The sequence below is a fragment of the Perca fluviatilis genome, chromosome 9, assembly GCF_010015445.1.
Source record: "Perca fluviatilis chromosome 9, GENO_Pfluv_1.0, whole genome shotgun sequence".
Taxonomy (NCBI): Eukaryota; Metazoa; Chordata; class Actinopteri; order Perciformes; family Percidae; genus Perca; species Perca fluviatilis.
The window spans coordinates 17,205,515-17,232,407 of record NC_053120.1 but is presented as its reverse complement, the minus strand read 5'-3'; the positions used below and the strand labels follow the sequence as shown (position 1 = coordinate 17,232,407).

The following is a 26,893-nucleotide window of genomic DNA, read 5'->3' as shown; positions in this document are numbered from 1 at the left end:
GATATAGAGAAAATGTGTCTCATCATACATTTTAGTACCTTAGCACTATTTCCATTATTTGTCACTTATATAACGCATTTTGTTCCGAGTCAAGATACTTTTATACTTTTGTCTTACTCTTTATTTAATTTAGATAGTTCAAACATTTTGCAGATGCTTGCCTTACCTTTAAGGTTTTACAGGGCTTGCAATTCCTACACTACGTCAGTTCATAATGCAGAAGGATAGTAGTTGCAGGGCAACAAGGGCACGGAATGTGTGAAAATTCCGTGTGGCCACCACGGAAAACAATGCCAATGTAAAGTCAATGAGAAGATGACGTAGCATTAGGAGCGACTACGGTAGCGAGTAGTATGAAAGCCTGAAAATCCACATAGGGAGGTTGGTTGGGGTGGTGGATGGGTCAAACACAGGACTTTCACCCAGGAGACCGGGCTTTCACCCGCGTGTCACGTTTCCTAAACCCAACCGTAACCGTCCCGTTCTTCTTTTCCTAAACCCAACCATTCTTCCAGCCCATCACGGATTTCTTTTTTCACGGATTTCTGTGAGATCAGGTTGAACTGAAATGTTGATCAATGTGCACCGTCCCATCACTTTTTTAAATTTGCATCTTTTATACATACAGTATATTATTGGTTTTAAGAGCTCATTAATAAAATGTATTGTATTATTTATCATTATTTTAAGTGCTATCATATGTACACACATTTTGGTACAGCAAGGTTTGATATTTTAAATCCTTGAATCGGTGAATTAAACATCTGTTTAGCGGCTGTAACTGTCATCTTCTGTATCTGTGGGCTGTCTCTGGGGTCAAAAAGGTCAGTGCATCACCAAGGATTCACCCCGGCAACAGCCAATTTCATTCAATGAGGCCAGTGAAGGGGGGAGCACCTTACTCCCTAACCCAATAATATCATCTTACCTGTAACACTGGGACATTGTCTGTGGCCATCTCCTAGCCGTCCACTTTGGAAATCATTTATTATGTGGTAATATACTGGGCAATTTCACACTTCAGAGGGATGATCACATATTCAGGGTCATGCCTGTCTGGCACCCAGACTGATCTGGGGGATTAGAGTCTTAACCGTGTCATGTGTATAAAAAACCTAACCCGATGTGTTTTGTTTGTGATCTTTATGCGTGAGCTGCCAGAGGCTCAGGTGTAACACACGCAGTCCTGAACTCAAAGGGTGTTGGGTTTCTACCCAGCAGGGTCTGGCTGGCCTCTTCCAGCTACTGTTACCGGGCTACACTCATCACTAATTCATCTGCGCTCTTCACCCCAAAGCTCTGGGTGGCTATTTGTTGGTTGGTCGGCTAAGCGGGGGGAAGGACAGAGTTTCTCACTTTGCCAGAGCAGTGCACCACCAGGGCTCCCAGACGAGGCCCTTACCTGAGCTGGGGCCCGATGCAGAACGGGGAGGCTTTGAGCCCGCAGGACAAAGCAGCAGGGGCTGAGGCCATGGAGGAGCAGAAGGCCCAGAACCAGAGCCAGAATCAGGGGAGTGTGGCGCCTACAGCGCCTCCGCTTCCTCCACCTTCACCGCCACCATCAGGGCCACCAGAATACCCGAGACCTAAGCTCATCTTCCACACCCAGCTGGCTCATGGGAGTCCCACAGGCCGCATTCACGGATTCACCAACGTCAAGGAGCTGTACGCCAAGATCGCTGAAGTGTTCAACATCTCGCCCTCAGAGGTACAGAACAAACCAAGCTATGCATGTAAACATGATTAGGCTCATTAGTGGCATTTCCAGTTTTGTGAGAAATGACACACTGTTAAGATACACTCAAGATAATAAAAAAGGTGTTATTCCTTTCTTGCATTTCTGCTCTGGCAGGCAAGTTGCAAATAGGTATTAGGTTTCCTTTCTAGGCTATTTTCCATGATGCACTATTGAAGATCTTTTGGTCTCACTACTGTCTGCCATACTTTGTTCTTGTCTGCACCTTGACCAGGATCAATAATGGAAACAAATAACCAGATAATGTTATGTGTAGTACATACAACACAACAAGATAGGCCTATAGTAAGGGAAGTGACTTTAGAGCAAAACAAAACCAGGTGACGAAAAGTTTGCTTTGAAAGTTATTCAAACTACAAACTTGGGGATAAGATATAGGTGCTCAGTTACATTGATGCAAATATTGTCAAAATTTCAGTAGCTCTTTTGCCTAATTAATTAAAAATAATCGGACAGATGATTATCAGCATTACGTCCAGCAGTGCTACATTTCAGCTCAAACAGAAACCAAGCTAAAGTGGTCAAATACTCAAGTAAAAACAGCCTTTCAAAGGGGCACTCCAGTGATTAAGTGTAGAAGCAGCAGAGGCAGAGGTAGTCCCTATGGGTGAAGCTCCAAAAACGCTTGGTCCTACATTTCCCATGATGCAAATATTAGAAACTTTTCATTGGACACTTCTTGCCTTGTGAATGCCCACATCTTTCAAACTCAGTTTGAAACACAGGTTTTCTTTTATGTTGTTGTGGCGTCCAAACCCAATCCAAGATAATCCCCCGATAACATAGCAAGGTTTTTTTTTCTCGGACTTGACAAAGCTCCTCCAGAGCCACATAAGACATTAGAAAACAACTGTTTTCACAGTCTCACTAGTACTCCACATGACTAGTATGCTGATCTTTTGTGTGTAAAAATGGAGTTCACTTTTAAAACACTCCAAGAAGTAACATAACCCTAAAAATCTAAATACTGTGTTGAGTGAAGCTGTAACAAGTGACTGAACTGTCTGTGTTTTAGAGACATTAAATAGTAAACCATTTCCAAAATGGTTATACAACATTATAGGACTAAACAGTTAATTCATAGCACTGCATGGGGATTAAAGGTGTGGTAGGTTATGCAGTCAGGTTACAGCAGGCAGCTGCTCACAAGGTCAGAATCCTTGAGAAGGAGTCTAATAGCTAAACCTTTAGCGGGTCGGGGCAGGCCAAACCATGCATGCAGCCTGATACTGCTCTCAATGCTAAACACGATCAAAGGCCACAGGCAGATGTCACAGAAAGACTTATCAATGGCTACAATTAATTTTTGTATTTTGTACAGGCATTTAGATGACATTTATCCAGACAAGCTGGAAGTAGATGCAACAGTAGAGTGATCAAAGAGTGTGTGGGACAAAACTAGCAGGGCTTTATGTGTAAGCAACCGATTTTCTGTCTTGTGCATATGCATGCTTTGTCTGTAGAAATTGGTTTACTTAACTAAGCTGTGGTTGTTTATGCAGTTCAACATTATACTACAAGGATACACTGTAAAAATAGTGTCATCTTTTAAAAAAAAAAGTTAAATAAGGATAATGGTGGCGGAAAGTTGCTGTACTGCATGGTTCTCCAGTATTTTATGGCAACAGAGCAATTAACATTCAACTAATCTATTACTTATCAGTATTATGAAGGCCACCATGCATGAAGGCTTTCCTATCAATGAACTTGTTGGATATCAATGACTGGAGATGAGGAATATGTGCATTTCATAAGAGCCAACCTTGATGATCTTATAACACAACTACCAACCATGATTGTGCAAAAGGATCCTGTTTATTTGCATCTGTTGTGTGCAGTCTGCATGGCGTTTGTATGTTGTAACTCTCCAATGCATTCTCATAAATGGGTTTGTATGATATCGTACGAAAACGTATGCATAACAATTTGTATGATGTATTACCTGATATATCAGACACTCTTGTCCAAATTTTATTAGATACTCTAAATTCCTGTGAATGTGTTTGTCTTCTTATATGTAAGCCATGTGGCAGCTTGGCAGCCTGTCCAGGGTAAACTCTGCCAAGTGTATGCTGGGATAATCTCCAGCAGTCCTGAAAGAATAAGCAATTTAAATAATGGTCAGATAGATTACCATTAATCGTAAACAATGCATTGTTGGAGCCTCACATTGTAAGAAATACATAATAATAAATGCAAAAAATTTATCTTTTAAACCTTGAGACTTTGACGTTTTTGTCAGATGTTGCTTTAAAGGTCCAATGTGTAGGAATTTCTCCCATCTAGCGTTGAGATCATATATCGCAATAAACTCTCTCGCACCACACAGTTCAAAGTACGTATTACAGCTACGATAGCCTTCACGCTTCAAAAAGCCGGGCTCTTGCTCTTTTCAATATCCTTTTTCTTTTTCTGGGCGAAGAAGAAGTTTCTTTGTCTGTTCCTGAAATTTGGATTTTGAATATGTGTGGTCCTCCATGTTTCCTTCTTCAAACTTGCCGGGGCCAGGAAGCGACGATACCCATTAGCAGCATTAGCAGCACCTGTGAGTTTATCATGTCCTGTATGTCCCTTACCGGCTAACGTAGTACAAGATGGCGCATGAATATGGAGCGTCTACCCCAGTTCATGCGAATGCAAATGTAAAATTTCAAGCCAAAAGGAATACTTGGAATTGATGGTTTAGGTAAATATTCATGAAAAAGGACAAGTTTGTGAACGGGCAACACAGATTTTGATAATGAACAACTGGACCTTTAAAAAAAACTGATATTTCTAGTTCAGAAGACTAGAATGATTAATAAATAATCAATAACATTAATAACACACCTATTTTGGTCTTGCATGATTTGTTGTTTAATCAAGACATTAATAAGTCTTTTACCAATAATTGAATGGTTTTGTCAGACATTCAAATAATAGTTGATTTAACGGCCTGTATTTCTTGAACTGCAGACCTTGAACTGCAGTCAGAATTCACGATACAAGACTTCCTATAGGAAATAGTAGGCAACTAGATGGTGATAGTGAGAGCAGTTCCCTTGACCTCCTCGGGACTGAACAGCAGCAGCATAAAGTTACAGCACAGCCAGATGCCAAAGAAAACCTTGGACTGCAAGCAGACTGTTCCACTTGCCAAGAGAACTACTATGAGCAATATCTAACAGGAACGGCTCCAAGTGAGATAACAGTTCACTCGGTTTATCTTGAATTTCCGTCATGGATTATGAAGTCAAAGTTGAACTTCAACCTCAGGCTTCAGAATATCAAACAAACAAAAAGAATTTGCAAAAACTAAAGTTATTTCAAAAACAATCTATGTAAACTATAAATACATTTTAAAAAGGGCAGCCTGGAGAGAGTCACGTGTTGTGCCAGTGTTTGCTCAAATACATGGCTGATAAATGGTGTAATCTTGAGAGTTAGTTACATTTGATAACATCTATATGTTTTGGAAAAAAGAATTTACAGTATCTTACTATCAGCCACTTATCATTTTCAATCAATAATTCAGCAACAAACCTTTGAAAACAAGCATGATTGAAGCCCTCAAACAAACAGAAACATGCTTAATCAAACAGTATGTGTGCTGTGATTGACTCAAACATTGATCTTAAAATATAGAGAGGCTGTTAATGAGTTGTCACATTTATGACTCATACAAAATGGCCACAATAGCTAATTCAAATTGTTGACTTTACTGCCCTCTGCTGTTTAATCTCTATACAGCACAGCTAAAGGAATTCTGATGGAATGCCACAGAAACTATACAGAAACTAAACTATCACATGTATTGTAAATAGTTAGGGAATTATGTTTTTCCAAAACATTTTTTTTTTATTAAAAGTAATTTGCTAGGAATGTCCATATCTACGCTATTACATGCACTTGTTTAAACCAAAATTAGGTTGAAGTTGTAGTTAGTCTTGGGCAATGTTACTGACATTATTTAAAAATTAACAATAGTATACTTTTTCTAATTGAATAATGTGCTCTCAAATATTTAGGGGGCACTTTAAAATAGTAAATGTAATAGTATTACATTATTATATTTGTAAATGGAAAACTTGGTGGAGTCTTAATCTTGTTTACTACAGAGTGTGGACATCATATCATAAAAATAAAATATAATATGTGTTTCACTTTTGCATAGGTGGATTCTGCTAAGTAATTAACAGAAACAACTAACATTTTGGTCCATTTCCTCGAATTAGATCCTGTTCTGCACCCTCAACTCTCATAAAGTGGACATGCAGAAGCTACTGGGTGGCCAGATCGGACTGGAAGACTTCATCTTCGCTCATGTCAGAGGGGAGACCAAGGAGGTTGAGGTTACGAAGACGGAAGACGCATTGGGCCTCACTATCACAGACAATGGAGCTGGATATGCTTTCATCAAGGTAAACAAGTGGCAGAGCTTAACAGTCTGGGCACTGTCATCTCAATTTGTAGAAGGCTCCAAACTGGGAATCTCAACACATGTGAAACATTTCAATTTGTTTCTTTCAGAGGATAAAGGAAGGCAGCACTATAGACCAGCTGAAGACAGTATGTGTTGGTGACCACATCGAGGCCATCAATGACCAGAGCATTGTAGGCTGTCGACACTACGAGGTGGCAAAGATGCTAAAAGAGCAACCAAGAGGCATCCCCTTCACCCTCCGCCTGGTAGGGCCCAAAAAAGCCTTTGGTGAGTGGAAAATGTTTCTAGATGACTGGGCTTCACTGTCATGTGCAGAACAGATGAAGATTGAGAATTCTAGACATGCACTCCTAAATCAGTCGGCGGTTGAAAGCAAACATATCATTTACAGATGGGGTTCACCTTGTAGTACATTTCTGCAAAGAAAAAATTACAAAGGCTTTAATCTAACATGGCCTGACGCTAAATATTGCTTGCCTACATATGACAAATACTATAATGAAAAGGCACTGCTGTCCCTTTACCCTATATGAGTTGACACTGGGTCTGTACACTGATACCATTAACACTCAATAGTCTCTGCACACATCTGACTTTGTAATCACTTGCCTTCCACGGTATAAATCCATTCCTGATTAAATAATGGGATGAAAAGGCTCAGTACCAAGAGCAAAGATTTTGCCAGGAAGTGAAAACATAGAATAAAACGCATGAAAAATTACTATTATTGTCATCTAAAGCTCTCATAAAACAGAATTGTGTGTTGGCCATGATTATTCAAACTGATATTAAATATTATCAGCGCCAAAAGCTGCCCCGGAGGTAAGTGTCTTATGATCGGACTGTCCATGCACGATGTAGCACCAACAGATGATTTCTCCTAATAAGGCCACATTCTACTGTCCCCAGACTCTGTTATCCTCAGTTGTTCCTAGTGGTTGATGGATTTCAGCCTTCTCTGGTACTTTTCCATATATCATCAGCCAAACAGGAAAAGGAGATAGGAACATTGAATAGATTACTGGCTAGCTGCCATTGAGCCTGGAAAAGTTGTTAAACTGAGCAGCTACAAATAATTGACCAGTATTACGGTTCTCATGCCTTAGCCCGAAGAATCTTATGTGACAGTAGATGGTAGCTCTGCAGGGAAAAGTATGGCTATTTTAGAAGAGATCTGAATAAATAAACTTTGAAAAACGCTTAGCAAAACATAGAAACAAAATATATTTCTTTGGTTGTCAGTTCTTGTTTACAGTCTTTAATATTACAGAGAAATTGAAGAACTTTGTTAATTATTTTTGTGAAAAATTAAATATGCAGTGCATAGCTGCAGCTCCCTGCTGTGATGTTCATACGCACAGGATCCAGTATAGGAGACTGCACTACTCAGTATGACACGATGTGCCCTGCTATGACATTAACTTCCACGATGACCTTCGAAGTCACTGTTCCATTATCTTTAATGTGACTATTATCGCCACTGTTCATCACACCCCCAACCGGCCCCGTCAGACACCGCCTATCAAGAGTCTGGGTCTGCCGAGATTTCTTCCTAAAAGGGAGTTTTTCCTTACCACTGTCGCAATAGCCACTGCTAATGCTTGCTCTTGAGGGAATTACTGTAATTGTTGGGGTTTTAGAATTTATATAGTGTGGTCTAGACCTACTCTATCTGTAAAGTGTCTCGAGATAACTCTTGTTATGATTTGATACTATAAATAAAATTGAATTGAATTGAATAGCTAATCACCTCTTTAAAGTCAGTTACTGAAATTAGTTTTCATTCTCAATCATGTACCGAAACAAAATTGAAAAGGCTTGAGGTATTTTTCATCAGCCACAGGAAAAAACGAGGATCTTCAAAAAGTAGATACTGCACAGTAATGAATTTCAGTTTTTTTTTAATTAGTTTACAATTCATCTTCAGGCATAAGACATGCAACACAGGAAATTAAGAACACCTTTTATAGGAATACAGAAACAACCTCCTGGAAGCTTCGTCTACAATTAAACAGGAGTAGCAGCTTTGTATCTGGTATGACACATCCCCTCAGAGTCATTTCGCTGTATAAACCTGCCATTCACAATTTTAATGGGTGTGAAGTAAATCTCTCTATAATTGAAACACACACGTGATGGCTGGCTGCCAAATCTGCATGCGATGGATTCGATTTCATGTGTAAAATGATTTATTACAGTAATTACGATCCTGAATGTAACAGAATGTAGGGCTCTTTATGGCCCTAAATATCAGAAATATTATAGAGAGAGAATACATGGCGCGCAGAGTGCAAGCAACATAATTGTTAACACAAACAAAGTTATTAGGCTTGTCAGTTAGGGAACATGGTACACATTAACTCTATTACACAACTATTCCTTTACTGTAACTTTGGAGACATCCTAATAATAAAAACGCATAAACATGACTGGCTTCGACACTGTTCTTTGTGTAGGTGGGACACAACATCACAACAAACTACACACTGAAATTTGATTTGAAATGTCTTGCCAACAGGCAGCATGCCTCTTTAAAAATGACTTCTCATTTTATCATACACCAAGTTATTAAAACAATATTTCATGTCTTATGATAAGAGACAAGAAATGCACATCCGAACAACAGTATGTGAATTATAGTTTGTTGCTTTGGTCTTTGTCTATCCTCGGAGAAATGTACTGTGTGGGAAAGACTTGTGGTTTCTAAATGATAGAAGCAGAACATGGTGGTTAGCAGTAAGAGCCACAATGGTCACACAGGAAAGGGTGCCGCCTGCAGAAACAATGTTGAAAAGGACAGATGACCACTGTGACGATGTCACAAATAAAAATTCTACAGATTATCTCTTTAATTTGATTAATTTAATTAATAAGCTATCATCTTGTCTGTGTGTGTGTGTGTGTGTGTGTGTGTGTGGTCAGACATGATCGGAATGAGGACGAGAGCGCCAAAATCTACCGAGGGCAAGATGGTAAACGGGAGGGAGACGCTGCGTCTTCGCTCCAAGGGTGCTGCTACAGTTCAGGAAGTGGTGAGTTTCACACGCTCTACTGGACAATGACTGCTTAACTACTATCAATGTCACGAGAGTTGACAGAAATTCATGCTGTCTTTTTCGGTAGTTAAATATTATCTTAAAAACGAAAACTGAAATAAATGTTAGAACCATGTTATATACCATGCAAAATTGTTTTAGTTTAGTATAATTTTGTATTTATTTTCAGTTTACAAAAGCTATTTTTCCACTCCTTACTTCAGTTTTAGTTTTAGTTTCAGTTTTAGTAATAACCCTGACCTGAACTGAACAACAGCCCCAGTTGACTCTGATCACAAATCAACACACAGTCACAAAATATCCATTATTCCTTATAGAACAATGTCTCCATCAGCTTCGCCGGAAGTGACCTCTGTAAACTAAATTATTCTGACTTCCTACACGTCCGTGCAGGATGTTTCACATCACACTGAACTATGATGCAAATCCTCTGAGAAAATTACCTGGGGTAAACTCAAGAAGGAACAAATAGAACAAGCAGTGAAGACCTACCAGCAATACTCAATGTCATCTATAAACTTTGATGTATTTATATATAACATAAAGATAAGTGATAAACAATAGCCCTAGATATGCTTGGCTCTTACATGTTTTGGCATAAGAAGGTACGCTTTGTATCACCATATCTAGAGTGCGAACACCATGAAATCCACTAACACCTCTGTATTTTCCTGTCTGCTCTGCCAGCAGAATGATATTGATGAACGTGCCATGAAGAAAGTGGACGACCTGCTGGAGAGCTACATGGGCATCAGAGATCTGGAACTCGGTAAGACCACCCACGTAACACTCGGGTCCTTAAAATACACAGCACATTTGAGGCCTTGTGTGGATGTAAGAACATGTTCATACACAGATCCAGAAGTCAGTGGGGTTTACTGTGGGCTGTAAAAGACTGCCAAACTGCCTCACTCACGGCCTGTCTTGCATGCTGAGATAGGCCAGTCCAATTCAGCCCGGGGTCGGATTAAAGGAAAAGTCCCCATAATGTATACTCACCACAAATAATTTATAATGATGAAGTGTACCTCCAGGGCCGTTATGTGTGTGTTTGGTAATTTAGTATTTTTAGTTTAGCACATTAAGCACTTACTCTGTCTCCATAGTTTTACCTCTGAGCTTCAGTATTCAGTGCTCGTGTTCGAGGATAGCAATACCATTGGTTGTTTGACTAGCGCTTTTATCTGCATCCTCACTGTCTCCATCTTCCTGTGGGTGAAGTTTGCTAAATTTTTAATGGAGATTTCATGCATGTCATTTCACGCTCAATCCTTTTTACGAGGAAAACCGTAAAAAGAGGTTGAAAGATTTTAAAAGTTACAAAGTGGACCTTGAGTCCAGATTTTTCAAGAATAAACTTTTACAATCAACAACAATAGTGTAAGCAGACAAATTGTGTTGTCAGCACAGGAGAGTGGTCCTTGGATTAATCAGGAATCTGAGTGGGCTTTTCCACCTTTAATTGATAGGACAGCTAGGTGAGAAAGGGGAGAGAGAGGGGGAAGACATGCAGGAAATCGTCACAGGTCGGACTCAAACCCTGGACCTCTGCGTCGAGGCATAAGCCTCTCAGTATATGTGCGCCTACTCTACCCACTGAGCCGACCCGGCCACATACTTAACATTTTCAATGATACTAGTTTGCCCTTTCCCAGACTTCCAAGGTCAGTGGCCTGTTTTTCAAATGGATGTTTGGCTATTGAGACCTCATTTAAAAAAAAAAGTCTCATGATCTCATCTGCTGTTTGGCTGAATATTTTCATCCAAATATTGTGGAGTTTTTTTTTAACAAAAAATAATGGTGAGAAAGGCACTTGAAAAAATATGATTTACTCTCAAAGACAAGACAAGGTTGATATCAAATTTCTGTTGTTGACCTAATGCAACAACATTCATCTAGAAATCATCTATCACTGGGGGATACATGCCGTCCTTTTATTCAGATATCTTCAGGCTTAGAGAAACAAACTATTTTTCAGTTCCTGTTGTTCAGATTTAAACAATCTGGCAGTGCATTTAACGTGGGGATTACAGTACACTCAATTTTGCCTGCTGGTTAACTGATTCGGTTTGCTATGTAATTTGAACATCAAAATAACTATTACCATCTTATTACTGTGGTGTAATGTAAAGTGCTACCAAAAATATAATATTAGCTATATCTAAATACATTTTTGATGCCTTACCAGCATTTGGCGGTAGTTAGTTAAACCTGGACTGATTAAAAACTTGTTCCGTCCCTTCTTTTCTGCAGCAACCACCATCGTGGAAGCAGGTAAAGACAAGAAGAACCCTGATGACTTTGCAGAGGCCTTGGACTCAGTTCTGGGAGATTTTGCTTTCCCTGATGTGTTTTTATTTGATGTATGGGGAGCTATTGGAGATATCAAGAATGGTCAAATGTAGAGTAATTTACCGTATACACAACAGCAAGATAAAGAGAGAGCTCTCTTCTCTGGTACATTTAACTGGGGAAAAAAGGAATGCGTAGAAGCTTTTAACTTTTAATCACTTTAATTAAAACCATGCCAGGGACTGCAATTAATTCAACCATTTCCCTTTGAACAGTCAAATTACAATAATCTGCCCATAAACTCTTAATATTGTTTGACAAATCTTTACAATAAACACAAAACACAGAAAATTGCAGTGTAGTTTTTAACTACATTTGTACTGAAAGACTCAAGGATGAAATGAACCTTTATGGTGTAGGAATTTAGCTGATGATCTTGTTCAGGAAAACAGTAACAGTCAAATTAGCTAGTTCACAAAAACAAAATCTCTTTTGATTATAGAAAAAGTATACAAAATGTTTTTTATGGCTTCCTTCCCGTATAGACCATTATGTAAAGGATATGCTAACATGCTAATGTGTCAGGAAACACAAGGGGACAATCAGCAAGCCATCTAGGAATCAAGGAAGTTAGATAAGCTACGTAAACCTGTTTCCTCTGGAAAAACAGGGGAGGAACAAGGAGACATTTTTGGGTCATCCCAAAGTCAGAATGTATTGGTCTACTTTGCCATTACCAATAATCTATGCAAGCTAGTGTAAGTTATAATATGTTTGCACAGGTTGCATTATATTTATATAGAATTGGTTTACTCTTTTCAATTACCAATTGTCCCCAGTGCAATTAAAACTTCAAAAAAGAAACTGCAATTTAAATATTCTAAGTGACTGATATGAACTGTTTTAAGACAAATTTGTCATCTGAAAATGTAATCATATGATAATTAATATCACAGGGATATTCTCCAGATGTATGGCCCTGCTCTGCGAATCACATTTTCATACATTATCATTACTGTTAAACAGGAACCAAGCCCAAAATTCCCATGATAAAACAAAAAAGGAAGACAAACAAAGCTATCTTGTGTGCATACAAACCATTTCCTTGGGGTTCCCTGCAGCGATTGTTGCCTGAACGAAATGAAGGTCTTTGTGCCCCACTAATATTAAAATACCTTTGTATCACATATTCACTTGCTTCCCACTTTTGCTATAAGTTCACAGGAAATGTTTCTGGTTTGATTCAAAGAGAGAATGTAAATATACTTGACCAGTTTGTTGCCGTCTTTATACTTCAGTACCACTTAGTTCCAATGTGGTGCTCTCTGTCTGTCTCTGCATTGGAGAGTATTTACTGTAAAATAAACCAAAACTAAAAAGAAACATCAAACTACATATTGGAGTTTGAAAGTTTCATGTTTTCTGGCTTATCAAACAATTTAAACAAAGTATTAAAGTTATATTTGTTGCATACATGTAAGCAAGTAAACACTGAACTGCCAAATTTCAAAATGCAGTTTGACTCGACTTCACTCATTCTGGCTACGCTGTTTCAGCTACATCAGTATTTGTCTAATAGCGATGTTTTCTTTTAACTCTTTGTATATGATTGCACCTCTTAATGAAGACCTGAAAATGTATGGCACATTTCACATGTTTAAATTGTTAGTAAAAAGGTTGAAATCATAGTTGTCAAGCCTTTGTGTGTTTAACAGAAAAGCCCATATAAAAGTTTTATTTTCTGCATTTTACTAATTCTTTATTTATAGTTACAATCACGTTTCACATTCAACATTTACACTTCATTTTCACTGGGTGATACTCCTAAAGAGTTAAAGCAAGACACATCTCAGCCGTTATCAGTGATTGGTTTGGTAATTAATTGAGTGACACTCTGATGGACATGAGTGATAATGCAATGTGTAAAATAGATCAGTGTGGAATGGATAGCTGGGTGACAGAGTAATCTAGTAGAGCAAAAAATGACTTTTAGTTTAACTTTATTATATTTATATTGTAATTTTCTATCTACAATGTTACCATGTTGCTATTACATTGCCCAAATGATCAGGCTGAATTTGAATTATCAACTGAACATTTGAACAACTAAATCATCCCCCACTCCCTGTTCAGTGTTATCATAAACACCTTCTCAGTTGACGTTTCAGTTAAACATCTCTGAGAGATGCAGAAATAACAAGCTAGCACTGCAGTGAGGCCCAGAGGAAGAAGGAATTTTACTTTCTCCAGATGGAAATATTGGACTTACTTTTATATTGGAGTACTGGCTTCCACCATCATTCACTGATTCCAATGTAAGATAATAAAATAGATAAAAGTAAAGTAAGATAATTAAGTAAGCCTGTCGTCTTTGTGTCAGTTCACCCAAATTTAGACGTGTATTTTCTCATTTACCCTTACTCACACTTGCACTTAACCTTGTGTGGTTACTTAACATTTTTTTCTCATGTTTTTAACTACTGAAACAAAAAGGAGTAGGCACCAAAGAAAGCAGAGAAGAAATAAACAGTGAAGTTGTGAGGTGCTAGTAAATGTACAGTGTAGGTTTCAATTTGTCCATGAATAAATGCTGCATCTCCTCAAGACTAGTCTATATCCATGACATTCCACTTCCGGGATTACTCCGGTGCCGCCGGTAATTCCTCCAGATGTCCCTCATTTTCATTTACCTTTCACTTTCTTTGTGTTGGCATTTAAAACTCTGGTCGATCTATGAGGACTATGGTTAACTGCTCCTCAGATCTCTGTAGGGTAAATCCAGACAGCTAGCTAGACTATCTGTTCAATCCATAGACTGTTCATATTAATGGGCAATAATCGTCACATCCGCAACCAGGATGGCTGCGCCCGTAACGACAAACTCAACGACTCATAGCAGATTTCCACAAACCAATGGGTGACGTCACACATGCCCTGTTCATTAATATTAACAGTCTATGGTTCAATCTGAGTTTTCTGTTGCACGACTAAAACAACCTTTGAACGTACAGGTTCCACCAAAACAAGGTCCTTCCCGAGGCTATTTTGCAGCAGCACCGTGGCTCTGTCCGGCGCATAGCGCTGCCCATGACGATTGTGATTGGTTTAAAGAAATGCCAATAAACCACAGCACGTTTTTCTCCCATCTCGGAATGCTGTGTGGACTAGCCAGACTCTCCTCCGCAGCGCTGCGGAGGTAGATTTGGTAAAGCGAGACTACCTCAAGACCAATATTTAAGGCTGTGGTTCATAAATGTCAAGGGGTGAAATCTAGGTCTGGTCTGTTTAACAAAGCAACATTAATTACACATAACACTTCAAATGAGTAATCCAGAACAGTAACTTGTTGAAAATAACATCATTATGTTGAAAAGCAGTCCTCAATTATTTGTGTCAAACTTATCTTAACCATGTCATATGATATGCTACTTCAGTATACAAACAAAGGTATTACTGGACCACTACAGATGAAGATTTCATTTATATTCACATTAGAGACACCACCGCTGAATATTCCTGTAACAATTTGGCCACAATTAAGCACATTGACCATACACTAACTAGGTTTTGACATAGTCTTGTTCTTTAGCAGATAACGACTTCAAACTATTTATGTAGATATGACCCTTCATGCAGCATAATACATCTCAAAATAATACTGTTACTGTACATATTTGTTTGCCTGCCTGAAGTTGACAGTGGATTGTTCTATCATTGACAACATAATCTTAAAAATGTCAGGGTCTTCGTAAATATTTGTACAATAATCAGGTTCTCATTGGCATCCACTTTATTTTCCTTTTTTCTTCTTCTGCCAAACCTGTGTGTGTCGCTTAATGACAAGCATGAGGACTGAACTAGAGGGTCCCATTCAGGGATTCTGAAAAAGATAATAACTGATCATTTCAAGGGTCTGGAAAGTTTGGTTTGATTTGCATGCATTATCAAAACATTTGACACATAGAAAACACATGCATTGTCATGTGTTGTATAAACTCTTGAAATGGAAATAATGTAGGATGCCTCTGGCAGTCTAAGCTATATTTCATTTTTGTTAAAGCATCTTCACTTCACATCTTCCTTCAAAATCCAGCTAAATACTTTCAGAAAGGGAACAAAACATGAACAGTATGAGCTGGAAAAAACAATTAAATGATAATGTGACACTCAAGAGCATCTGAACAAAGTGTACATGAGCATAAAAGGCATCATGCCCCATCAGAATGAAGTATCACCTGAATTACCACAGAATGCCCATATACACTGTAAAAAGTTGGAACAGTACAGTACATGTAGAAAAGGGCAATCCATGTAGATAGCTTTAAATCTATTTTAGGTGACTGCTGTGCACTGTATAGTGGTCTCTCTCTTTAAACGTTGCTCTAAATGAAAGTGTCATTGCTAATACTGTTTCAAAGGTATGCAATAAAATAACAAAATATTGGTGCAATCCTGCTTCTTATCTTGGTCACAGTTAACATGAAAACTCCGTCAGAGCTTGAAAACACAGTCTAACACATACTAATAACCCCAACGATGTCACTCAGTCTGTGGCAACAACTCAAATCCAAACAATCACGGAGTAGGAGGTGGCATCTCTTCTGTTTCACCTTGGCTCAGGGTGATCCTAAGTGAAGATTGTGTGAACCTTCGGACGGTGTCGGTGAAAGACGGGTACAAGCTCATGATGGAGCCCCGAGACCAGTCAAGGCGGGGGTTGACTCTCTTAAGAACTGATCTTCGGAACAGGATGTATACCCACGGATCCAGGATTTGGTTCCAGGTGGCAAAGCGTAGCCATAGCAGGAGGGATTTGATCTGGAGGGAACGTCCGGATAGCACAGTTTGTGCAATAAAGATCTGGTTGAAGTGGGCATAAGGATGAAGAAAAGAAGAGGCAATGAGGCAAATGATGGGGGGAAGAAGTGGGGGAGGGATGAGAGGTTTGAAGAGAGGAAGTCAAACAGTAAGAAGAAAACAAGAAAAAAGATGTAAATTACGAAATACAGCAAATTATAGTTGAAAAGAGTGGGCAGGAGAGGTTAGAAATAAGTAACAAGAGGGAAAAGATGAAATTGGTTAATATTGCAAATGCACGCGTACACACACACACACACACACACACACACACACACACACACACACACACAGGGAATAGCTCAACCAATTTTCCATGGCCATCCTGAGGCAGTAGCTTCTGCAACATAATTACCCCCCTGCTTTAATTAAGCTGCATAATTTTATGTGAGGCATAGCCTTATAAGCTTTAGCCCAAGAGTCTCTTGTGGTGGGAAAACATGCTAACAAGCTCCTTAAGGAATGACATGGCTTATTATTGTCTCTGTTCCAAATTCAGCTGTTGCCAAAAAAACGGTTCAACTGTGGTTTACACCAGAGCAGTGCAAGGAAAAAGTTATATAAATATAAAAAACTGTTGCATGCAAGTGTTGTAATGAAATGCAAACCACAGTTTTAGTAAGGCAAACTTTTTCTCAGAGGCAGAGGTGCTCCAAAGAGGCACAGTTGTCCAGTGTGCATGTTAGCTTAGTTGCTTCCACTTTCACAGAGGGTGGCATTCACGGTTTGCTTACTGGCAACAGGCTATTTCAAGCTAGATAAGTTACTGTAGTGAGAATGCATTTTTCACGAGCATTACATTACTGAGCTTGAATAACTTTCTTGATGTTTAACCCTTATCTGTAAAGATTTCTGCAGCTCTGCTTCAAAGAAATGTTTGAGTAACTAAACAATTACAACTACAATCTGCAGATTGTTACGCTTGATAGTTTAATGACCTGCAGATTGTAGTTGTTGTTTTGGATGAGAAACCATCTGTTAGTTTCAGGGAATGAAAGCAGACGCAAGGGCAATAAACAATCATGACAAAGGGCTGAAACTATTTAAGTGAACTGTTTATTAACTGACTAGGAATGGAAAGTGTAGGTAGCAGTAGCAATACCAAGATGAGACACTGGATGCACTATGAAGCATGCTTCCAATAATACTTGGAACTTATGGGTAATGGTTTGGAAGCTGTAAGGCATGGAGTAAACAGTGTTCTATCCGTAAGTTTCATTGGCAGATGTTTAGGACATGCTGAGGTAGACGGTCATCCACAGCCCAAAGTTATGATGGGGGTGTGCAGTTACGATAGGGAAGCTGTGTTATTGTAATAACCTTTCAAAGTTTTCGTTTTACTTTTTACTCGCCTTAGCCGGGACACTTTACACATGATGTATATCCAGGGGTCAAATATCTGATTGCAGGTGGCCATTCGTATGTAGAACAAAACAAATTCATCGCTTACAGGATCAGGAGTCACCACGCTCATCAGAATATATATCTGTGCAGAGTGTCACACAACTTCAGTTAGTTAAATAGGACTGCAGAACAATATGTGTACCAGTCAGGTACTGTAGCTTTGGCACTTTTGTTCCTTACTCTGATGAGGACACAGTGGAAGGAGAGGCAAGGAAGAGGATGTCAGTGGTGGAGATTAAGTAGGTTGGAGTAAATTCTTCATGGGGCTTCTATAGTTATGAGCTTTATTAATCCTCCAGCAGAACAGTTAAAAGACTCCATACAGGTTGTGAACAAGCAACAGTTTTGCCAGATTAGCTACCACCAGCTAATAATCTCTCATTAAAAATATCATAAATGCACGCAACTATGGCACTGGCGGTCAAAGTTAAATCAAGAAACCTGTGTGATTGTTGGGACTATTTTTAGTGATGTTGCCATGTTATTACTAATTACATTGGTGAGCGCAACTGAACTGACGGAACCAATAGCTACACAAGTATAGTCCAAGTTGTAATAAACTGGAGTTTTACCTTTTAAAGACACTGATTTAAACCCTGGTCTAAAGCTGAGATGTGTCATCTCAACTAAGCCATTAAGGGGTCAGAGATCAGAGATCAACTAGATAGGAAGCTGCATTGCTAAGGAGAAATGAAGCATATAGAGGGGGGTGGAGAAAAGAAGCTTAGGACCTTGTGATGCCTTATTATGGTTTAAACAAGGCAGCGCTGATATCAGGGGATAGATGGGTCTGGGTCTGGTGTTTTTTAGATACCTGAGAAACCCGTTATTTGGTGGACACAATTACTAAAAGTGCTTTGCCATACCATAACTGTGTGTTTACATCTTCCCATCAACAACCTTATACGTGAAGTTGTTTCATTGTTAGTTTTGGTCAAAGTTTAGTCTATTAGATCACACATTTTAAGATGCTTTTACAAATTAGAATCAAAATCTTTGTATGATAAAGAGAAATATGGAGCCAATGAAAGGATAAAGTCTTGTGAATAGCTTTCTAGTGAATAATTATTCTAAGATGTTTATAGTAAATTGCTAAAAAAATGTGCCTAGCCTCATCCCAAGCCAGGAAGCTTTATCATTTTGCATAAAGCCAGTCCTTAACATACTGCATGCACACATATAGGGCCTACTTATTTAAAATGCAAACTCACCAGAAGGGGGCACCAGCAGATAGAAGCGATGACCATGATGAGGATGAGCTGAACCATCATCTCTATTTCGTAGTCTCTGCGACGCTGGGTCCTATCCTGTCCGCAGCACACCCTGATTAGGGTCACAACGCTCACCGTATTCAGCAAAAATGACACAGTGATGCACATCAACCCGACCAGAGAGAAGACCAGGGAGAAGGCCAGATCATTTCCCTCCGAGCTGATGTTGAAAAAACACCAGGAGCCGGGCATCTGCATGTGGTAGCTACCAATGCCCGTTAGGGGCAGCAAAGCTATGCCGCCTGCAATCAACCACACCATCAGCACCATGTAGACCGTCCGTCTCTTGGGCATGCTGGTGGTCCGTGCAAATGGAAGGTTGATGCCAAAGAAACGCTCCACAGCCATAGCGGCACCAAGCATGAGTGGGCACAGTCCATAGAAGACCATGGACATACCCATGAAGTTGCAGAAGTGGCAGTTTGGATCTAAATAGCGCCAATTAAAGTGCGTAACATGGAAGGAGATCACGATGGAGCTAGTGACCAGAAGACCCATGAAGTCAGTGACCACCAGGCCACCCAGGAAGATCAGGAAAAAGGAGCGTGAGCGGCTATGTGTCTGCTGGAAGGACTTGAGGAGAACTATGAAGGCGATGAGATTGGAGATGAGACCCAAAGTGCCGAAGATGGATGAGAAGTATGCCGAGGCGATGGTAGGGTGATATTTGAATGGAGGGCTGTTGACAGAGTAGCAGAGTGGGGTGTTGTTGACGAGTGGCACGGCGGAGGCATTCATGGTGGTCAGCTGGTGTGGGGTCGTTGATTTCAGATGACTCAGAGATGGAAAGACAATACCAGTGTGAGGAATTTCATTTCTCTCTTCGACCTCAAAAGTAAAAAGAGAAAAGTCAAATATTGAAACATTCAATACCAATGAAATGAGCAAACTGTCCAGCTACTATGAGAGTTTTGTTGCACTTCAAATGTGGCATGGTATTTTTCTTTACTCTTGTTGATACAATGCTAAATGGTGCTTATCAACTCTTTATTCAAACTGAGTATGTTGAAACTGCTGGTGCTGAAAATTGGTTTCCATTTATCCATCAACTTTTTTGTATATAAATGCTTATTCCTATCTAGAGTCATGTGCGGCTGCAGGAACCACCCTTTATTGGTTGGCAGTCCATCACAGTCTTTTGATAAAAAATGTTAAAGGTCCCATGGCATGAAAATGTCACTTTATGAGTTTTTTTAACATTAATATAAGTTCCCCCAGCCTGCCTATGGTCCCCCAGTGGCTAGAAATGGTGATAGGTGTAAACCGAGCCCTGGGTATCCTGCTCTGCCTTTGAGAAAATGAAAGCTCAGATGGGCTGATCTGGAATCTGCTCCTTATGAGGTCATAAGGAGCAAGGTTACCTCCCCTTTCTCTGCTTTGCCCGCCCAGAGAATTTGGCCTGCCCATGACAAAGAGAGAGACATCATGGCTTGAAAACAAGCAAAGCATGGCAATGGGTCAAGGCCACACCCCCACCCTCCACCTCTCTCCTCCTCAATAGCATTTAAAGCTACAGACACAGAAATGGCACATACTAAGGAAAGCTCTGCCTCTAGTGGCTGTAATTCTGCACCAAGGCTAAATTTCAGGAAAGAGACTTCAGATACAGTTTTAGGGGACCACTAAGGTCTATAAAAAAGCATCCAAAAAGCAGCATGTCATGGGACCTTTAAAGGCTCATTCTGGTTTATTAAAATGTTACTTTTCATATTTTGTATTGGTTATTATATCACTGTTCTGTATTTACCAAAGTATTTGCATGATCTTGGAACATGGCTGCATATATTGAGGGAAACAGGAGTTGGTCAGATGATTAAACAAACTTTATTTGAAGGTTCTACTGAAAATGTTGGTAATATTTTCTCATTTTATAGGAAAACTGTGCATGCACAACTACAGCAAGTCAGCAAGGTGAACTAGGAAGTTGGGCTGTAAACTGTAATGGATGGTTACAAAGGATAGTCGCTGTAATTATTTCACCATTTTCTTTCAATTTCTCTTTCTGAACTGGGGGTTTAAAACATGTCTGATCATCTGACCGCTCCTGTTGTTTGTCCAGATCTCAGCAATTTACTTGGTAGGTACAATAATTGTTACCAATTAGAATGAGCGAGTAGTAGTGAAACTACAAAAAAATAAGACTATATCCTTTAAAATGTTTAAATCCAAAGCATCTTGGAGTACAGTGAGTGCACTTTTCATTGAAAGTCAATGTAACAGCTCATATACAGCAAGTACAGAACACCCACAACACAAGCAGACAGGGACAGCATGGGACAGAGTGACACAAAGACTGATATAGACAGAGAGAGCTGTCATATCCTGGCAGGAAATGCAGTTATGTGAACAGTACTGACAGAGTAACAAACAGGAAATAAACACATAATATCGCAATCAGTCTATGATGTTGTCCCTAGTGTTCTGTCCCTAATATACTGCCTGTTATAGTCAGATGGTATGAGACTGGCTTCAAGCAAAGTGGAGGTACGCATTAGGCCGGATATTGAGAAGTGAAATCAAATATGGGAAATAAATAAGCATCATTTTACTTAAACAAATAGATACACAATTATTTGATAGATACATTATTGATGTGGTCATCATGTGGGTATTGATATCATTCTGAATAAAATACAGAAATGAACAGGAAGTATTAAAATACCATGATGTACGATGATGAACCTTTCCCAAATAAACCCATACGATGTAATGATGATGAACCAACTATATGTATTCAAGTCACCATTCAAAAATAACTTTCACTAAAATGACACTAATTTTATCAGTGAACAAAAGGAGTAAGGATATACTATACTGTAGGTGTTATGTCCTTGTAGGTGTAATGTTTTTCAAGATACAATACAACTTTTAGGAAGAAGGAAATTGGGTCTAAAAGAAGAGAAAGAGAAAAGAAAAAGAAAACTGGATGGATCATTATAGAACTAAAAACTGCACTAGAAAACTTTGCATTTGGTGGCAGAGAGAGATATTTGTTTGAAAACTATCAAATTCAACACCCAGAAAACCTGTCTGATCATCTGACCGCTCTTGTTGTTTGCCCAGATCTCAGCAATTTACTTGGTAGATACAATAATTGTTACCAATGAGAATAAGCGCTGAAACTACAAAAAATAATAGTAGTTGCACAACTACAGCAAGTCAAAGGTGAATTAAGAAATTGGGCTGTAAACTAATGGATGATTACAAAGGATAGTTGTAATTATTTCACCATTTTCTTTCAATTTCTCTTTGTGAACTGGGGGTTTAGAACCTGTCTGATCATCTGACCGCTCCTGTTGTTTGTCCAGATCTCAGTAATTTACTTATTATCAGCCCTTACTTTATTTCACCACCATCATTACCACCATCTGTTATTTTAATGTGTTCCCGCTTTTTGCATTAAGTTCCAACACTTATTACTTCTCTCATAAATATTCTGTAATATTAGTGTTAAACTTTGGGGAACTGAAGAAAAAAATAAAAACTTTTGGCACAAAACACAATCATGTGTAATGATGCAACTGAGCACTGCTGCATTGCAGACTTTTACATGCCTGATGTAGCACACGCTGGTACTTTTCCAGGAAAAAACTAAAACATCTGACGGTTCAGCTGCACCACAACAAAAACAGCAAATGGGTGCCTTTTTTTTTAGCCAGCCCCACCCCTGAATTCCAATCTCCAAAGTGAGAAACAACAAATCTACTAACAGTGGGTGAAAACATGTTGAATCCCATACAGTATATCATTTCCATCTCGTTAAAAAAATGTCTTCAAATTCAACAGTCCTTGAGCACTGTTACTGTTACTTCAGTCCTAAGTTTAAGCCTTTAGACAGGACTGGTGTTGCTGTTTATAAAGACTTCATGCATGCCAGCTACTGATTTGTTTGGAATGTATTTGCAGATCATGAAATTCTGTGAAACTAATTCATTTCTAATTTAGCAAAAACAAAATTAGAAGGTAACTTGCATGCAGCACACAAATTACAGTTGAGTTTGAGTTGGTTTACTTATTTTTTTCCTTTTAAATCAATTTTGCTGCTGTTTTACTTTAGTACTTATATGCTGTGGCTGATTCACACCTGGGTTAAATGCTTTGACAGTCTTGAAAATCTTGAAATCTTGAAATGTCCTGATGACAAAATGCCCCTGCAATTGAGACCTTAAGGATAGGAATTGTATTACATACATTTAAGAAGAAAATATTTGATTCTATTCTGGCATTAACAAAGTGGGCATAAGAAATGTGCTGCATAAGTGATGTTCAGTGCACATTGTTCAAACGTTATAATCCTTTTAAATACGTATTGTTATTAACCAGTAGCCAATATTCTTTTGTCTGCCTAATTGTCGATTTCTTCCAAAAAGTCTGAAAATGTAAAGACACATGAAATGAGAGAATCTTCCGCTAAAAGCTAACTACACAGGTCCTTTCATACCTTAGGGGATGCTAGGATGAGACAGACGTGCTTGGCGCCAGCTCTTGTATGACCCTGTAAACCTTTAGAGTGTGCCATTAGCTAAAAGACCCTGTTAGCATCTAAAATCAATATGTCATAATCAAAATTGCTTCATTGAGGCAGACCAGTGGTTTCCTATTCAAACTAATGGGAAACCACAGAAGCGTAATGATGAGGTGCATGTACTCTATGCCATGGAGAATGCAGAGTGTGTGCAAAATATCTGTCGAGAGGTTACTGAACTGAGGATAGGTAACTGCCATGGATCACGAGACACTATTCAAATAAAGGTTTGTGATGTGAAACATTAGCTATTGTACTTGTGGTTGCTTGAAATGAAACCATTTTTGAGACAGTCTGCTGTCCATCTAATATCCTGCTCAGTCAGTCATAATGATTTGTTTTCCTTGTTCGTATTACAAACATCTTATTCAAATGTATTTATAATGTCCCTTAATAAAAAAGGTTGTTATGCATGAATTTATAAAGGCAAAAGGGACAAAATCACATGAGAGTGAGCAATACATATGCAAGACTATAAAAACAAGCCATAGCCAAATTCTATTGCATTTAGTCTACTTGGCCAATGCAATGGTTTTGACATTATGCTCTCAGTGAGGTGAACAAATAAACTTATCAGCCTGCTAGATAAAGAAAGAGAGAGAGAGAGGGAGAGAGAGAGAGAGAAAGAGAGAGAGTACCATCACTCTACTGAACTGCGGATAAGTGGGGTCATCCCCACTTTGGCCACTCACCCACGTCTCTACACATTACATACTTATTCCAATATGCATCTTGCACACTACTTTGCACTATTACTTTTTGTACAGAGACAAAAGTCAATTTCCTTGTGTATGTAAGTATATTTGGTCAATAAAACTGATTCTGAGAGAGGGAGAGAGAGAGAGAGAGAAGACAGTTTCAAGTTTCAAAGATTGTGGAGCTGACCCTTAGGCAATATGTGTTTGCAGGCTGGGTAGAAAGAGGTTTGAGAGAAAGAGAAAGAGCATGAATGTTTGATTTAGGAAGACATACGTCATTTGAAGCAATATCTTATGATATACCAACTGTATGAGTCACTGACAGTGTGCTGTTGTGCTTTCAGAATTGAAGAAACATCTTCTGAAACTGCGTTGAAACACGATCCAGCACCATTTCCAAAAATCTAGGGTCAAAGGTTTCAGTTTCTGGTAAACAATTCTCCCACAGGGGTTGAGCTTTTGTTTATTTTAACATATGCATCATCAGTTGGAGTTAATTGATAAAGCCTGGCCAATGTTGATCTCATGTAGCCTATTACCCATTAAGCTCAAAATAAATTCTTATTTGAAGAAAAGATTTTTGAAAAGTTTGAATGATCACTTTTAATTGGTGAAACAAAGTTCTATAATTGCATTATAATAATCCGAAGGCTGTGTTTGTCGATATTTGAATAAGACTGAACTAAGTTAGTGCAGCTTTCTATCAATGGTAGGCTACTGAATGTCTCTGAAATGTGACTTCTTACACAGTTTTACATTTGTTGAAACAATGTCTAATGCTTGCATTTACATTTGCAAATTAATAGCAGCAAAACAAAACAAAACCATTAAAATTGACAAAATGCAACTTCTACTGGGTGCCCTGACAAATACGAATCCTATAACAACTCTATTTATTCTGATAAACTGTAACAACATTTTTAATAATAAATGTACAAGGGAAGGGTGGGCTAACTAATATCATAAAGACCCTACTAAAGACAATTCTATATTAAAACATTTTTTGGGGTTCCTCTACAGTTTAGATACGTTAAATGATACATTTTAGGTAATCTGTCATGTTTTATAAACATAAACATGGCTTCTTCTTTTTTTAAAGGTTGTTTACAAAGTGATTAAAATGTGTCTTACCAGCACAGAAGCTCTTTAAAGAACCAAGTTGACTCTCAGTTGGATTTGCACTCCTCCATCCGAACCATCTTTCTGCACTAGTAAAATTAATAACACAAACAATAGTCACAGAAAGAGGTGGGAAACATGCCACACACATCAAGTCCCAACAAGTCCCATCTGATAAAGTCCTAAATGAAGTACTGCAGCAGGCTGTTAGCAGGAGCCCACGATCATCTGCACTCTTCCCCCGAAGCTCAGATACTCATCTCTCCCACCCAGACAGGCTTCCTTTTGAAATCCCTCCCCGGAAGACAAAAGGGGAAGGGCTCTGGGAAGACACCACAGTATTTTAGGCAGAAGAATGAGCAACAGAGAAAAGTCATTAAGCACTGAACTGGAGTTAGTCAGTGGTGCACAGTGGGGGTAAAAGGGGTATTTGTCTCATGAGTATGTGTGATGGGAAGATAGAGGTGCGGTCCCTACAGGCTGTAGAAAGGGGTCAATGAAAGATTAGTCAACACACAAAAACATAGGATTTCTTCTTTTTTTGTTGCTGTCCGACAATAATGTTTCTAATACAAATGTAGCAAGACTTTTGCTGACTAGAGACTCAAGCAAATGGAGTAATCAACCTAATTTAACGACTCTGAGATTAGATTCAAGACTAGCCTGGAACAACTGGAAAAAGCTGCACATCCCATCAGCAGATGTTTTTACTTCTTTGTTTTCAGGTTTTATTTAGAATCTGAACTTCACAGAGTTTATAAAACTGAATGACTTGTTCAGATTGAAATATGCAGTGCAGATGTGTATCACGGCTGCCAAACATTTTCAGCTAAGCGCAGGCCTCTAAATCAGTTACAAGGAGAATCTAGCAGGAATGAAGGTAAAAGAGAGATTACAGGATTATTAATGATATATTAATAATATTAATTTTCTTGCCTGATGAATATGTAAAATCCATAAATGTGTGTTGAGTCTGAGGAAAATAGTCTAACTGCACCTTTTCTTGGCATAATCTGGTCAATGACCACTATGGAAATTCAATTACAGTATGTCACAATAAGATCAGAATCAGCTGTATTGCCTAAATAAGTTTTCACTTGCAAGAAATTTGCTTTGATGTGATTGCAGATGGTACTTCCTTCACAAAAATACATTAGCTAATAGGTGAAGTAGCCTATGGTATGGTAAGCCCAATTCACATTTGAACTTTGGACAATATCCGAGGAATTAGGTCCCGACATAATTTGGAGTTTCCCTTTCACTCATGCTGGGCCCTAAACACCTCTGAACCTCATTATCTAAAGATATAGCTACTCTAGATGGTATTGCCCTGGCCTCCAGCACTACTGTCAGAAATCTAGGAGTTATTTTTGATCAGTATATATCCTTTAATGCCCACTTAAAACAAACCTCAAGAACAGTCTTTTTCACCTTCATAACATCCTGTCTCAAAACGATGCTGAAAAACTAGTCTGTGCATTTGTTACTTCC

At 38.8% G+C, this 26,893-nt stretch overlaps 2 protein-coding genes across 2 annotated transcripts; one reads left to right on the top strand and one right to left on the bottom strand.

Moving 5' to 3' along the window:
* The first annotated feature begins 1,359 nt into the window (after positions 1–1,359).
* On the top strand, positions 1,360–11,894 carry gipc3 (GIPC PDZ domain containing family, member 3). The gene is made up of 6 exons (XM_039810240.1): positions 1,360–1,708; positions 5,971–6,156; positions 6,266–6,446; positions 9,102–9,211; positions 9,923–10,004; positions 11,490–11,894. The coding sequence occupies exons 1-6, from the start codon at positions 1,418–1,420 to the stop codon at positions 11,639–11,641; spliced, it is 1,002 nt and encodes a 333-aa protein (XP_039666174.1). The 5' UTR covers positions 1,360–1,417; the 3' UTR covers positions 11,642–11,894.
* Positions 11,895–14,617: 2,723 nt separating this feature from the next.
* On the bottom strand, positions 14,618–25,638 carry tbxa2r (thromboxane A2 receptor). The gene is made up of 3 exons (XM_039812487.1): positions 25,415–25,638; positions 19,001–19,888; positions 14,618–16,388 (listed from the first exon to the last, which is right to left on the bottom strand). The coding sequence occupies exons 2-3, from the start codon at positions 19,796–19,798 to the stop codon at positions 16,104–16,106; spliced, it is 1,083 nt and encodes a 360-aa protein (XP_039668421.1). The 5' UTR covers positions 19,799–19,888; positions 25,415–25,638; the 3' UTR covers positions 14,618–16,103.
* Positions 25,639–26,893: the final 1,255 nt, after the last annotated feature.